General features: G+C 36.4%; 1 protein-coding gene across 2 annotated transcripts; it reads right to left on the minus strand.

Annotated features, from left to right (window-relative positions):
- Nucleotides 1-7,874: 7,874 nt before the first annotated feature.
- On the minus strand, nucleotides 7,875-14,818 carry LOC103954017 (DNA (cytosine-5)-methyltransferase CMT3). Of its 2 annotated transcripts, XM_048570026.1 has the most exons (22): nucleotides 14,524-14,818; nucleotides 13,861-14,439; nucleotides 12,978-13,012; nucleotides 12,753-12,843; nucleotides 11,882-11,989; nucleotides 11,637-11,753; nucleotides 11,458-11,557; nucleotides 11,155-11,354; nucleotides 10,987-11,052; nucleotides 10,600-10,887; nucleotides 10,408-10,466; nucleotides 10,234-10,300; nucleotides 9,794-10,123; nucleotides 9,650-9,718; nucleotides 9,475-9,561; nucleotides 9,296-9,383; nucleotides 9,027-9,139; nucleotides 8,806-8,910; nucleotides 8,687-8,730; nucleotides 8,533-8,602; nucleotides 8,345-8,448; nucleotides 7,875-8,226 (listed from the first exon to the last, which is right to left on the minus strand). In XM_048570026.1, the coding sequence occupies exons 1-22, from the start codon at nucleotides 14,704-14,706 to the stop codon at nucleotides 8,055-8,057; spliced, it is 3,075 nt and encodes a 1,024-aa protein (XP_048425983.1). In that variant the 5' UTR covers nucleotides 14,707-14,818; the 3' UTR covers nucleotides 7,875-8,054. The 2 variants fall into 2 exon arrangements, with proteins under 2 accessions (XP_048425983.1, XP_009364100.2); XM_009365825.3 differs by having other exon boundaries at nucleotides 13,861-14,818.
- Nucleotides 14,819-16,820: the final 2,002 nt, after the last annotated feature.

A 16,820-nucleotide genomic window follows, 5' to 3' on the forward strand; every position in this document is an offset into this window, starting at 1 on the left:
TCTTTTTGTGAGGCCCGTTATCACGACTTCATTATTTATATATGCATGAATTCTGACCATTAATCATTGAGTATTCATCACATAAAAATTGTTTGTTGTCCGATAAATACAATTTTATCAAGCATCGTATTGTTTAATTCTCCTATTTAGTTTGGCCATAATTTTTCTTTTGATGATGGCATTATACATCTCAATGGTTTCTTTAATGTGGTGGTGCTAGTGGGATGCAAAAATGCGATCTTATAACATTTTGTACATCATATATGTATCATATCTCTAATAGATGTAACTTACTTATATTAGCAGGGGATTATGTCTCTATTAGAGAGATAGTACACATATATTATACAAAATGTGAAGTGTAACATCACTCTAACGAGATGTTATTGGCCCGTTGATCTTGCAAATACCTCACAAGATACATCCCACATTGCTGAGTTCTTTTGTATTATAGCTCATGTACTTTGCTAGGAAAATTGGATCAACTCTTCACAAATTAAGTCCCTCAAAACTAACCATGTCATAGTAAAAAACAACTGACATTAGTTATTGTACTATAAGTTAGATTTTGTATTTCACTGTGTTGTTTCTGTAAGTATTTCTTATTAACATTATATAGTGACGGGACTATTCCGTAAGTTGTGTGGGAGAAATATTAAATACATACAATATATGGTGCAAAAATAATCTTCTCTTCCTCAATCATGGCTGTGGTTAATGATGGAAAACATATATTATCCTTGGTTGCCTGTGGTTGGTAAAGTGTACGTGCCTATGCAAGCAATAAAGGGTGTGTTGACCCTGGGAAGCTAATGATGTTAATTGCAAACGAAATGAGGGTGCCATTTGGCGTTTTGGCTCCAATTTTTGGGAAATTGATCATCTTCAAATTTTTTCCTTCTAATCCACCAAATCAGAAGATTCCGATTATTGAAATTTGATTGAACGATTATAAATAAGGGCTCATTTTAAAATTATAATAACTTTAATCGTTAGATCAAATTTTAATAGTCCGGATCTCCTAATTTGATGAATTAAAAAGAAGGTATCCAGAGATAATTACTTTCCCCTTTTTTGTAACGTATAGCTGGAATTGGCATTCGAACATCACATCACCAAATAGAATCAGTTGGACTAAATTGCTAAACAGCTAGACTGCTAAATTGGTTTAGGAATATTTTTACGGGTCTAAAACTTTAACTAGCTAGTAGTTTCGAGTACTTTAGTTACAGTTTAAAGAGTCCCTTAATTATTTTGTATTAGTTTTTAGTTTTTATTTTTACGATAATTAAAGAAAGAAGAAAGATCGACCAAAAGAAGATAGTGAAAATACATGAGAGAAATAAATTGTATAAAAGCGGGAAGGAAAGTTGGGAGAGACGTATATGCAAGGTAAAAGGTGTCCACAATGAAGGGTAATAATAAAGTTCTTTTTCTTTTATAAAATGATCAACTAGTGATTTTATTACGACAGTTCATCTTTTCAGGTATCGAAAAAACTCAAGAAGCATTTCAGCCTCCTTTGATCATCATTAGTGATGCCTCTCCTAACCACCATTGTTGTAATTCATCAGCGGAATAAATTGAACGCAGACGTCCCGTGTGAATATGAACTTAAAATTCCTTCGCAATAAGTAATCACTCATAACTCTAAAAATAATTATAATTATATCAAGGGAACTTTAAAGAAAAGCTCATAGTACTGTTCAATTTAACGAAACCACATTTTTACACTAAAAAGTCAATTTTGGTACTATTCATTTTATCCTTTATTTTATCCTTATCGTTAAAATTCAAAATTTTCAAACTATTTTCATTAGTTTTCCTTTATATCAATCGTCTACTCAAAGTTCAAATGGGATTCATGTGGAAAACAGTACCATACTTTTACCTGCAATGGCTCCCTGTGGAATCCGTACTCCAGAGGCAAGAGGATTTGAAAAAATGGTCGGAAAAATAAGAAAAGGTTTTATCTCTTTTCTTGAATGAAACACTGAATAAGAAATTTAATTTATGAGCTATTAAGCACTTCCCAATATAAATGAGAGACAATCTAACGCAGTCAGCGAGATGGACGAGGACCCCAGATCACGTGTCAGAGGCGTCAGTATCACGTGACTCTTGACACGAAGCAGTGGAGCCCTACCGCCCACGGGGTCCGTACGGACGGCCAGGTCCGACTCACAAAACTTCAACACTGATTATAACCAAACTCCACAAAAAAACTGCGGCAGGCAGAGCACAATATTCGAAATGTCAAATATAAATGGCCAGATGATCTACCCTTACCCAACAGTGACTTAAATAATATGAGAAGGATAGCAATTAACCAAAACATACTTGAGTTTTAGGAGGAGCTCAAATCATCAACCGCAGGTTCCAGCATTGCTTGAGGGGTCTCTACAGGGCTCGAAGTTGAACAATGCTCAAGGGGCTCGAGTGAGACAAACCTACCTATAATTTCAATTCTATGGTTACTGTTTCTCAATCCGATCACTTCCGCGTGACAACGTGTGATTAGTCAGTGATATTGCCCTCGCATACTAAGTGTATTGAAAGTTCTTCTCATCGGACCTAGAGTGGCTATATTTCAAAAACTGACTCAAGTCTAAATTGTTTTAAAGAAAAAGATGTTCAAATCTTTGATTAAATATGCAGAGGATCACTTAGAACCATATATGGTTGGTCCATATCCTTTGTATAAAGCCTCTATTTCATTGGTTTTGGGGGGGTGGGTAGGGAGATCATGTCTAAATTTGGCTTACTGAAACTAATTGGTCGATAATTAACGGTTTAGATTTCTAATTAGAAAGTGGTCCATTCCCAAGTTGCACCGGCTCTCCCATTGGAATGCTCGTAGTACACTCAAGTAAACAATAACACTTTTTCAGATTGGCTTCTGCATAATTTCATTTCCCCATTAATCAAGCAGAATAAAGTCAACAATATGTCAATTGTTTTCCAACTGCTCCTTTCTTGGGCAGAAGATATCAATAAAGAAACAATGCGGCTGAAGGAACCAAAAATGGCAGATAATTAATGATACTGCTTGGAGACTCTCTATTTAATATATTTTCTAAATTATACGACGTGGTTGTTGATGATTGAATTATTATTTGTGTTGATTAACATACTTAATTGACACATCTCATGATTTACAAATATGGTCTAAAAATTTGACATACCTAACATTACTCGATAATTAAACGTAAATTAGCAGTAAGGCATATGGAACTGGATTAGTCTGAATTTTTTCATGATAACGGGTTCTAAGATCTAACAGCTACCACACAGAAATATTGTGATACAGAATTTTGAAACATTATAGAAAGTGTCAAATTCGAAGTTGGAATTAAGAAAGAAGAATTCATCTCCCATGAGAGTATCAGAATTTGTTTTAAGTTTGTTACTTTTAGTACTTTTTTTCTTCCGAATTTAAAAAATTTTAACCACTCGAGAGTGTTCAAGCACTACTCGAGTGGTCTCGAGGAATCTTGAGAAAGTACCAAAGTTGAGAAGTAGCAGCAAATGCTTAATTAGAATTACATACAAATTACTACTATTGTCTCTCCACACAATAATTTTCCATAGAGAAAGGACAGTCACAAAAGATGCTCAAATCATACAAAGGAGAAGCGGACATTACATATTCATACTTACCCCTTGAAAAGAGAGGCATAAATTAAACTAGAAAAGAAGGCCATGCAAGGAAGGCTGGTAAGATATGAGAAAGAAGAGCAGAGATAGTAGAAAGGCCACGCCCCAAGGCGATCCTCCGGCTCTGTGGATGGCTTCGGGCTCCGACCCCGGAATGCTGATGCTAACTTGGCTGCCTGTGGAGAGCCAATGAACTACAATGACTATAAGCAAAGGGGAAATTACCAGCAAACGTTGCAGCAGCTCGGACACGGTGGCCATCACAGCGTCGTAAACAGCGTAACCAACAAACCCGCAAACGAGTATTATAGTAGCCATCGGGAGCCAATTGTCCGAGAGACTGGAAAGCCAAGAGCTTGATCTAGGAGCTGAAGCCATGAGCAAATGGTGAAGTGTGCAGAGAGCGAAGGCCTTCTTGTAGTTACTCTGGTGGAGTGAAGTGCGTACAATGTACTGCTCGGCAGGAAAAATAATTGAGACTTGCAATGCGGTAACTTTTGTACCATTTTGTATTTTATTACACAGGGTAATTTGTAAAATAAATTTACCGAGTCTAAATTAGAATTTTTAATATGTCTGAAACACAAATTCATACATTATACAAGTAAAATTACAGGTAAATTTTTTTTTCTTTTATATAATAAAATATGGCACATCACTATGTTCTACAGCTCAAATTAGAAGCTGTAAATAAGAATGTCACTGTCAAGGGACTTTCGGTTCCCACCATAAGTCTCCCACAATAATAGCAGGTGGTGCGATGCTAAGACCTGGTTTGGTACTGAGGTGATTCTGAAAAAAGCTGCTATCAAAAAAAGCTGGGAGCTGTTTTTGTGTTTGGTAAACACTCAGCTTCAGCTTTTTTTCACAGTTTTGGATGAAAAAAAGCCAAAAACAAGAAGCTGCAAAACCTAGCTTTGAAAAACTGGCTTTTTTTCACATCTGTTTTACATAAAAGTTTACCAAACACTCTAATACTGCTTTTTTTTTTCAAAAGCACTTTTACAAAAAAGTTTACCAAACACTCTGCTGCTTTATTTCACAGCTGCTTATTCTCACAGCACAGCAGAAGCAGCTTTTTTTCAAAGCACAGCAATACCAAACCAGCCCTAAGTATGTTTGAATTACCCCAAGGAGTAATATTAGTGGCTTTATCAATAAAAGTGCTGACAAAGTACAGTCATATCCAACTCAAGTGATTCACCAGAATTACTACTGCTTTTGGGAAAATGATTCTCGTCGGATTCTTTTTTTAAGAATCCCAGGGATCTTGTCATCGTGATTATTTATCGTATATCGTACGATCAATTTTTATTAAGTGTTATTTATATTTAATTTTTAATTTTCAATTCTGAAATAATTTCTGATCGCACGATGTACGATGAACGATCACGATCACAGAATCCCTAAGATCCCCAGGAAATGAATCCGATGAGGATCCTTTTCCCTCAACATAGGAACTCTCCTTTCAAAGTCCGGTGATCAAATGATCTGGACCTTTAAAATTTGATCCAATAGCTATAAACAAAGAAATTAGTAAAAACTTTTAAAAGATATAATAATTTTTAGCCATTTGATTAAATTTTAAAGGCTCAAATCACTTAATCTCTGAGTTTTGGAGAGAGAGATTCGGAGAGGATCTCTTTCCATTTGGATGTATCATGCATGGATTGAAATAAAAGAACTTATTTAAAAATGCTTTTATAATATAAAAAAATGTTGTAAAATTGACGGTGTATGCAATGGAATAAATAAACAAGACACAAAATTTACGAGGTTCATCTACAATCAGTGTGACCAGAGTACGTTCTCGGGGCAGTAGTGGTGCTTTCATTATAATCTGAAATAATAAAATTACAAATATAACTCTCTCTCTTCTCCCCTCTCTTTTTCCTCTCTCTGCCATGAGCCTTCTATCTTCTTTCATCCGTTTTTCTTCTGTATCTTTATTCTCTTCATAGCTCCTTTGATTTATAGGCAAAGCAGGAGCACCAAAAGCAAGCAGTGGCAGCTCCTAGTGGAAGGACATGTAGAGTGGGATGAGTAGGATGTAGTGGGTTGGCCATCCACACATTGAATGGCTCATAATATTATAACAAAAAAAAAAACTTTTAGTACGCATATGGCTACGTCTGATAAAATAGATTAAAAATATGAAACTTTGAAAAGCACCTGTTACTGTTTACTTTAACAAAAAATCACATTTTTACATTAAAAAGTCAATTCTGATACCACTGTTCTAAAAATCCCCGCCTAGCGCCGCCTAGGCGTTAGGCGGTTGGCCACTGTCCCAATTAATACCTAGGCGTTTGTCAAATCATTTTCATTAGTTTTTTTTTTTTTTTTGAAATGACGCTACTTTTTTAAGTAATACTTGCATTTTTATTGAAAGTTTGAACGTACTCCTGCTAAAGGTGCTACCAATAAAAATGTTTATGCACTTTACTGTTAGTGTATGAACTGCCACAATTGATAACATGAAGCATTCTTCTTTGGTTTGCAGTCCAAAGGTTGAATGGTATCACTTGCAGATCAGGAAGCAAATTCCGAGATTTTCAAAGAGAAGTATTCTTGGCACTTCAAAAATCTCATTTTACACTCCTCAAAAATGTATTTTTCTTTCCTAATATAGAAAGTTTGGAGTGTAGAATGAGATTTTTAGAGTGCTAATAACAACTCCCTTTTCAAATATTGGTTATTGCGCATGCACTTTGGAGGCCTTGGATCGTATTTGTTCCTTAACCAATCAAAAAACTTCTAAAAGTGCACTCCTAAACTGAAATTTACAGCCCCATCCAGGAAAAAATTTAGACTCTGGTAATGGTTCAGGCTCCAATTCAATTGACGATTGCGTTTAGAGTTGTGTTAGCGGAAACAAACGATGAGCAGATAGCAGCAAGTCTTCTTTTGTAATCATGAAACTTCCTTCTAGCGTGTAGCTCTAGTAATTAAGTTGGCTTTACGTCAGTCTCGTTTGTACATGTTTGATTCTAGTGGATTGTCTCTAACCGGCACCTATATTCCGCAGAGACCAGTCCAAGAGTTCCAACCTTCGTTCGAAGCCAAATTATTATTGCTTGCTTGTGTAGATAATATTGTATGTATGCAAAAAAAATGATGAAATGTTCTAGTGATTAGGATATTTTTATTCAACATATTACGATCTACGTTTAAACATTCCTCATTTTCAACTTTTTAATACTCCACTTGTTCATATACTTTTTGAATATTACATGACTAGCCGGCTAGCCTAACCAACCAATAACAATAAATACATCGATCTGTTACAGATTATCAACATGTGGTCTATATTATTAACATTATTGATACTTTAACTACATAGTTAACGCAATATGATTGTCAGTGAAGTCCACCTTCCAAATAAATAATCACGTTGAGTCTTGGTCGGACTCGCTAAGTGATCAAACAAATGTGTAAGTGTCGTTCTATAAAAAATAAAAAAAAAGGAAAAGAAAATTTTATTGATATTGGACCACTTGGTATCCAAATTCATGTCATGCCGTTCGGGTAAAATATATGGGCTCTAAAAGGCCCATACTTTTGCTCACACCTCCACCATTCGACAAGGAAAATAGCGCCGCCGTCGTGTTAGAGGGAGAAGCAAAATTCCTGAGAGAGAGAAGAAACAATAAGACGCTCAGACGACACCAGCAGCAGCAACGACAAGTCTACAAAGCCTCCTTGCTTTCATTCCAGCCAAAGACGACACCAAACCAGTTCTCCGAACAATGGCTGTGCTTCGCTTGCCGCCATTCCGAATTGCCAGATCAACAAATCCTCATCCCAACATGTGTTGAACTCTTTGTTATCTCGGTTGAGGCGATATTCTAAACTACTCTTCCAAGTGACGGCATATGAGATTCGAACTCAGACGTAACATTGATGGATGTTTTTATATTTTGTGAATGAGAATGATGATTGTACGATGAACATTAGATGGTTCAACATTTCACCTTTTGGCACATCTCAATTTCTTGTTTGTGTTTCATTAGATTCTGGAGTTCCCTATCATTTTCGTAGTAGAAACTATCAAAAGATGCAAGCGTTTCAGGAAAAGCGATACTTTCAGTAATCTAAAAGCGCTTAAATTACTCGTAAAAGCTCTTCCAAACAAGCCCAAAGTAAAATGAGAACAAAATTCATACTGACTAGATGTTATTCGAGCCCAAAATCTAGAAGGATTTAAAATCTCAAAATGAACAGAAAGGTTCAAATTATCATTTCGGAGTAATCAAAGAACATTGTTCATCCGAGCAATAGCTCTATAAGATCAAGAACTAATACATTTCTGAATTAATATGTTCTCCCAATGTCAGTACTAAAACAATAGAGTTACAACAGCAATGAATAAATCATATTGTAACGGCAGCAGTGAATCAATCTGCTTCTTCAGATGACGCCGAATGAACCTGATCCTGAATGTTTGGGAAACTTTCAGGCAATATGAACACGGGATCAGCACCAGCAGAACGTCTAAGAGCAAGACCTAATGCATAGCCCAGTGCACGCGCAACCGGAACAGCGACAGCATTTCCAACTTGCATGTACCTGAAATGGTTCCAACAATAATTACTTGGCGGTTAATCGAGTGATGTCTCAGATTCTAACTCCTTTAGCCTGACTGACAAAAGAATACAGAGAACGAACGGTTTAAAAAATACGATACCTTTCTTTTACAGGCCCGCTGAGCCTGTAAAAATCTGGAAATCCCTGTAGCCTGGCATTCTCACGAATTGTCAGCACCCTATCTTGCTCAGGATGCATAATTGCCTGAAAAGAAAGACAGGAAATTGTGTGAGCGGATGATTGTCTTTCTACGTCTGAAAATAATTGTCAAATTACATTAGAGTATACCTGGTTATGTGGTTCAGCTCTTGTCACAACAGTTGGCACAGTTTCGTCCCACCACAAGCGGGCAAAAGGTCTGCATAATTTCATACAAAAATCATATTAAGCAACTGAACCACACTAAGTTTCAAATTTTGAATAAAACAACACTAACTCTTACTTTGATGAAGACCCCTTCACGAAACTCATAGCATAATCTGGGACCTATCATTACAATGTAATTAGAATCACACAAAGTTGCAGGAAAACTAAATCAGTAGAAAACAGATAGATTTTTACCAATGGTTTCCCAGAAGCCAAATACACCCTGGGTACCTCCGGATCCCACTCAACCTTGTTATCACCACGCACACGAACACCTGGAAAATCTCTGAAGCATGCACCCTAGTTTCCAAGAAACAAAAGTACACATAAATTGTTATCGAGAGCATAGGATTCTGTCAAGGAACTGTTTAAATGGCAAAGCAATGTGACCATGCATTCAATGATTAAGAATGGACCTTTCTCTTGGGAACTTCACAAACACGTGCATAATCATCGGGATTCAACTGCAGAGGGCGATGATCATAAAGAACCTTTTGTAAAGACTTGTCCCTTGAAGTCCCCATTAGGTCTGCATCAAACAAAATGTTAATCAACTTCTGTAAGATATGACAGTTGTAAGACACATAAGCATTTACAAAGCAGCATGAAAATCAATAATTCAACCAGTACTTGCAATTCCAAAGATTCAACTATCACGAATTTCAAAAGCAATAGAGCATCTTACATTCTTTGCTTAGTCGTATAAGCCTCTGAAACTCTGTCTTGGGTGGGCCCCCATATGGCATCTCATTTCTTTCTTCATTATTTTTAACCTATAAAGAAGATAGATAGAAATAAGAATGAAGACTGTTAAAGGGAAAAAATAACATAATACTCAAAAGGAAAAATTTTAGAAGACATTACAGCAGGCAGATCGGAAATCGCATCCTCCAAATAAAGACTTTTTGCTAGTTGAGTCTTCTGACCTTCATCATAAGCAACAGCATTACCCTGCATTTTTCATACACTGTTTTAGTACAAAATCTTTAAAAATATATATATAAAATAAAAAAGTCAACACTAGCACTTGAACTCGTACCTCAAATTGTGTAGGAATAACACCCCTTGAAATAACATCATGTGTAGGAAGAGGGTACTGGGGCAAGATCTGCAAAAGTCATAACAATTAGACTATGAGATTAAACCTGCACTACGGTAAAACTTGATAATTTATTCATCATACCTCAGTAGGACGGGCCCCCCACAAAAAAACTCGCATACGGAACTGTGGAAGCCCATAGGCACCAGCTGCCATCATTCCCATCCTCGCTTGATAGTTCATATCTACAAGGCGTCCCAAGGCATATCGTCCAAGGAATCCATCGGCAAATTTTAAAATATCGACAACATTTTCCATCAAAACAAACTTTGGCTTAAGGTACTGAACTATGTCCATGTACACCTCTAACTGTTGGTTTTTCTCATCGGCTAATGGACTTTCTGTGTTCCTAAACCTGTTGAAACCACTAACTCCTTGGCAAGGGGGTCCCCCACACACCACATCAACATCACCCTACAGCAAGATATCAGAAAATGTCCAAAACAATATTAAATGACAATAGTCTATACTCAAGCATCGACGAATTCCAATTCAAGGTTACAGTGAAAATTTCATTTACTTACAGGTAAAGGCAATTTTTTCAACCTGTAACCTTCAGTAATAAAGCCTTTGATAGCCTTCTTACAATGCCTGTTTGACAAAAAAACTTGAGCTTCAGTTTACAACATCACAGTACATAAATGATTTAAAACATGCAACAGATAATACTGCAAGCATAAATAAGAATAGTTGCATACTCCAATTCATTCATTGGCTCCCAGGTGTCTTCCTCAGGCCCATAGCCCTTCCAATGAATCTACATACATCAAAGGGCAATCAAATTTTGCATGAAGAACTAATGAATTTAGATGTGCATTAACCATTCACTCACATACTATATTGTTATAAATATTTAAAGAACATGCATTTATAAATTTCGAAGTTGATACCTTAAAGTATATTCCCTTCTTTTCATTTTTTTTGGGGTCACCAAAACATACTCCTACTACGCAATCAACTTCAAAAACTTCAGAATCATCATTCTCATTTCCACTAACATCTTCTTCCTCTTCTTCTTCCTCATCTTCCTCTTCATCATCTTCCCTTCTAAAGAATTCAAGCATACTCTTCTCTACATCCTCCTCTAAATTGTCAGTCTCAACCAACTTTAAGCACATGCACAATTTTCTCCATTCCTTGAGCATTGTGAGAAAATCTTCAGCAGCTTCATTTCGAACCTGATGTGTGAATTAGACACTAAATTATGCAAATAAATAAATAAATAAACTAAAGCATCACATCAAGGGTGAGGAAAACAGTAAGATATAAACACAAACCTCTGTCTCTGGATGGTTTTGTTCTAGACTCTTACAAGCGTATTCATTGTAGTCAACAGCCCATCTCTAAAAGACATAAACAGGAAAACAATATCAAGCTCTCCCTTCACGTCTATTCAATTGATGTCCAAAGATTAACAAAAAATAAATTAAGAAATAGGAACTTACTGTAACAAGATTGACATTGGCCAAATGTGCACCAAGGCACAGGCCAGTAGACATCGCTCCACAACCAGAATATAGGTCCAGGAGCCTTACTTCTGATTTGGCACACAGTCCATTTGACAGCTTTGAATCAACCTCACTATCCAAACAAACATCATCCTCAACAGAGATAGTTGAGTCATCACTTCCAGACTGCATATTTTCTGAAATTTCAAAACCAGAAATAACATGTGAACACATTGGAGCCTTCCAAAGAAAGAAAGAAAAAACCAGCTTCATGACAGTAAGTAGAAAGAGAACAATAACCTGTTGGCAGATTGACAAAAGTAGAATATGGTAGTAAATACTTGGTGTCGCAATAGTAATTGCACACTGGAATTGATTTACTCTTCACATCTTGATCAACCTGAAAGAAAAAGGATAACTCATTCATGTTGGACTTCATGAACAACAAAAAAAGCATGAATATGGAAACTCAAGCATACATTTAGTGTCAGCCTAACAATATGAAGTTTTTCAACAAGACAATCCAGAGGGTTGTCATCTCGGACATCTGAAAAGAATACACGCCCACAAGCAACAGTAGCACAGTGCTTTATGACCTGCAAGAAAGCAAAAAGCTAATAATTCAGCTCCCAATAGCAGGATTCTTACTTTTTAACGTAACAAGACCATGAAACAAAGTATTTGGAAAGAAAATCATGAAAAGGTTTCTTTTGAAATATCTTACAGTGTCTCGTGATCTGTAGTACCATTGTGCAGTAAAATATAATAGCCCACCAATTGCCTCAAACATTTCCACAATCTTACAAATGAAGGGTTCTTCTTTTGTCTCTCCCTAAACATAAAAAGGAATGGGAAACATCGTCAAAACTCAAATCACATAATAGGCAAATAAAAACAAAAGTACATAAAAACATTCTGTGCACATGAAGACTCACTACAACCAAAATTTCAGTTGAGTATGTTTCTACTTTGAAATATAGCACATCAAATTTTATAAATATAACCCTTATGTTGTGGAAAAGAACCATTTATGTGAAATTTGCAATGAATTGGCATGTCAGGAATCATATAATTTGGGGATTCCAACAATCATGGAGATTACCAAATGGATTGATAAGCAGAAAATTGGTCAAAAAGTTATTTTGATATTAGCAATCAACACTTAAGTAATAATCCAATCATTAACAACAACATAATATGGTTTACAGAATAAGGTTTCAATAGATAGCATCCCTAACATCACCCTTTATTTCAATATAGTCTTCTGTCAAAGTTAATAAGTTAAAGCACTCAAAACAAAAAGGCTACAAAAAATGGACATCACTTTTGTATCCCATCCATACAGCTAATTGGTAAAGTTAGTTTTCTAAGAAGGGAAGAAACAGTCAACTTGGGATACATATCCAATAAAACATTCATGTGATCAAAACTAAATCTTCAAATTATCTATTTTGCTAATTTTTGTAATGTTGCAAAAGGGAAACAATTATGATTATACAATCAAATAATGGAGTAGACCGATTATCTAGTCTTACTTTTCACTTGTGCGTGTTTGTATATTTATTACTGCTAAACAACTAATCATGAAAACTCACTTGCACATGGGCATCATCATAGAGATCATAAGTGATTCCATCCACCAACGCCTTTGTGTAGTGACAACGAGCTTGAATGATATCTTCATCACTGTTTTCAATTATTTTGAATATTAAAATCCATTCAGAAAACAAACAAACAGTAACCAACCTGTTGAAACAAAGAAGGACTACTTGGAGTAAGCTGACAAAAAAATATACAGATGAAGTAGAACTAAAACTTACTCGTTGGAGTTGTTTTGCCCATTCCTCTTTGGCTTCTGCACCAATGCAAGGATCAAGGTCAAAACTAGACAAGGGCAAAAAATCGAAAAGCATTCCACAAACATATATCAAGCTAATACCATTGGTTGACACTCAAGTTCAATATCTTCAGCATGTATTTCATGAAGCAAATACAGTGGTAGATGAATCACCTTCACCTCTTTTGGTCATAATAACTAACCTAATGTATCAGTTTGCTTCTCAAGTTTTCCTATAACCAAAGGGGAATACTCTTTGTAGTTGTCCTTTCATAACATTTCTTCCTTTCTTTTCATGACCCAATGAATAACATAGAACACTCACAATTGATTACTAGCAATGCATAATTGTATGTGACAATATTACAACTGAAAGAATTTATCCTGCTTCTACACATTTTATTGGGACAGGAGGCAGACAGGAGGGAGGGATGTTTTCACACCCCACCGTGCCACCACCACAAGATTCATCCCTCATGTTCCCATCACAACCACCAAACACTTTGCAAATTCAACTACTTTAACATTGTGCAAATCCAACAAAGAACTGTAAAATCAAGGTTGAAAGCCTAAAACCCAAAATTCTTGAAACCAAAGCTTCGATACCGTGTTAGACGACACCAAGAGTTAAAAATCATACAAATTTAGGAAATGGGTAAAGAATTAATCCTACCACAAATGCCTACACCTACACTAACGCTTGGACACACAAAGATTCTAAAACCCATCATTTGTCTTATCATTTACCATTTATCCATGAAGTTCACAGTGATCATCTATTGCCCCTAAATCTCCAACATTTTCACAAAATAGAACTAAATTCTTTAAAAATAAAAATAAAAATAAAAAAAACCAAAATCTATCACCTCTCCCGCATATCGCTTGGGGTATTGCTTACGAGCCTCCTCATCTTCCATCGGTTTGCCAATAAACCTTGATTCCTCTCCGTCTTCATCAGCCGCAGCTACCTCCTGAGTCACTGACTTCCTCAGTGGAGAAGCAGCTTTTTCCACACTCGTTGCTGCCTCCTCTTCAACTGTCGCCTTATTAGTCTGCCTTGGATTCTTCAATTTCGTCGGAGAAGCAGCTATTTCCACACTCGTCGCTACCTCCTCTTCAACTCTCGCATTTTTTGTTTGCCTTGGCTTCTTTGATTTTGGAGAACAAGTAGATTTTTCCACACTCGCCGCTACCTCCTCTTCAACTCCTCCCTCCTTGGTTTGCCTCGTCTTCTTTGATTTCAGCGGAGAAGCAGCTTTTTCAACACTCGTAGCTACCTCCTCTTCAACTCTTGTCTTCCTGGTTTGCCTCGTGTTCTTTGATTTCGGAGGACAATCAGCTTTTTCCACACTCGTTGCTACCTCCTCCTCAACTCTCGCACTCCTGGTTAGCCTCGGGCTCTTCGCTTTCAGCGGAGAAGTAGATTTTTCCACACTCGTTGCTACCTCCTCCTCAACTCTCGCACTCCTGGTTAGCCTCGGGCTCTTCGATTTCAGCGGAGAAGTAGATTTTTCCACACTCGTTGCTACCTCCTCTTCAACTCTCTTCTTCTTGGTTTGCCTAGTCTTCTTCGATTTCGGCGGAGAAGTAGCTTTTTCCACACTCGTGGCTACCTCCTCCTCAACTCTGGCCTTCTTGGTTTGCCTTGGGCTCTTCGATTTCGGCGGAGAACCTGAAGAGGTTCCGGCCTTCGACTTCCGCTTGCACGCCATTCTGCCTACGGCGGAGAGAGGGTGAATCGCCGGAGAAGACGGTGGATCTTAGAGAGAGAAAGAGAGGGGATGAAAGAGAGAGAGAAATGGGGGATAGGGTTTTTTTAGGGCGTGAGTGATTGGATTGGGGTTTATGTTTTATAGTGGGCCGTGAAATTATGGAGTGGGGAGTGCGCGGCGTGTGGGCGGGAAAACTGGAAATTTGGAAAGTGGGGTTTGAATTTTGAGGTGACGTTTGGTTTTGGAGCCTAAGGACTTTGTGGGGTGTTTGGTTGCGGGGGTTAACTTTTCGGTGTGTTTGGCTCTATTTTTGTTCACGTTTTGACTTTTTTCCGATTTGTATAATATTAATTACCAAATTTAACATAAATGTGTGTTATAGTTGTGTAAACGTAAACAAGCGATGAATGCATGATGACAGTTAATAGAAAGTTGTAATACGAGAGAGACAACGTATTAATTTCGTAAATATTATACGGTGTAATGTTAAGTATTATTAATTGTTGACGATAGCTCACATGCATGATGATCGATATTTTTATTATTATTTTCATAAATTATAACTTATTGTGTATAACAAAAATAAAAAAGAATTAAGAAAGTTCAATAACTCAAAAAGAGAAATCAATTTCGTGTAAGTGTACTAATGGTCGCTGCCTACTACTTAGACGTATGTGGGTTCTTTAATCTTTTGGTTCATGAAAGTGGTTTTACTTCGAAAAAATAATGATTTCTATGTTATTTTTTCCTCTATTTTTGTGTCTTTTTTGCTTTTAATTTTTGTTTCTATACCTATTTCATTTGAAATTTTTTTATTTGGACTCGCAAAATTATGTTTTTATAGAATATACAGATATATAAAGTCACTTATATCATATTCAGTTACACAAAAACCAAAATGTAAATAAATATGTATAAATAACCCAAGGCCTAAGTTGGGCTTCACTCTCAAGTCTCGATCCACACAACACAAGAATCGGCCCAAATTTACAATTATGGACTTCTCTTAACTTATTAAATATTAAAAAAAACTAAGGCTCGTTTGTAAATATTTTTAAAATGATTAAAAGTGTTTTTGGTGAAACTAACTTTAGGCTTCAAAAGTACTTAAAGTGTTTTTTAGAAGAAGCATCAGATATGTACTTCTTACAAGAAGCAGCAGATATATGCTTCTTGCATGAAGCAATTAAAGTGTTTTTTCTGAATCCACTTAGATTTTTACTAATAAATGGTTTCAAAAACATTTTCACAAAAAAACTTCCAGTTAATTTAAAAATACTCCCAAACGAGCCCTTAACCATTTTAGTTTTGACAATTTGGATGGTTAAAATGCGTCACGATGTTATAGACAATGAATGGTGGATACAAGTACTTTCACTAAAAGGAATATATAGAATTAACAAATTAATTAACTAGATTTGATGAAACATAGCATTAGTAAGAGACTGCAGATAAGTAAACTCCAAACAGAATAAACAACAGTTGACATTTGAAAAACCTACGACAAATATAAGGGCGTCACCAGTATATATATACATCCTCGTTACATAAGTAGCTTTTCACGTCGCTCAATACTATTGGTGCATTCTTGATCATCAATGGTGCTAGTAGCTGAGTCGACATGATCCTACCGTAGCATCAATGGTGGTTTTCGAAATTGAATTGTTTGGGGTAGGATACTTAAAACCATGAGGCTTGCAATATTTATTGAAGTGAAGATTGCAGAGAAGTACAAGGAGGAATGCGGCGCTGTAGATAGAATAGGCAGGCATATTGAACCATGGAGGAAATGGGATGGTGATGTATATAAAAAAAAAAAGGTTGTGACTCCAAAGAAAAGGCCAAAATGATGGAAAATTGAGGGGATTGTTATTCCATCAAGACAGTAGCTGAAATGAATACATCTGCTAACCAAGATACAAGTGAAGGCAAGTAAGACTGATGGTCCAAGAAAGTTGAAGATTTTAGGGAGAGGGAGCTGGCTAGAGGGAATTTGGAAGGGGAGAAGCGCTAGTCCAATAGCCGCTGTCAAGCAAAACACGAGGATTATACTTGCCCAATCTAAGTTGTTGTTGTGGGACTTATAGTTAGTCCTCCAATCCGAAACTTGCTGC

The sequence above is a fragment of a genome, unplaced genomic scaffold (assembly GCF_019419815.1).
Source record: "Pyrus x bretschneideri cultivar Hongxiangsu unplaced genomic scaffold, Pyrus_bretschneideri_v1 Contig51, whole genome shotgun sequence".
NCBI classification, from domain to species: Eukaryota; Viridiplantae; Streptophyta; class Magnoliopsida; order Rosales; family Rosaceae; genus Pyrus; species Pyrus x bretschneideri.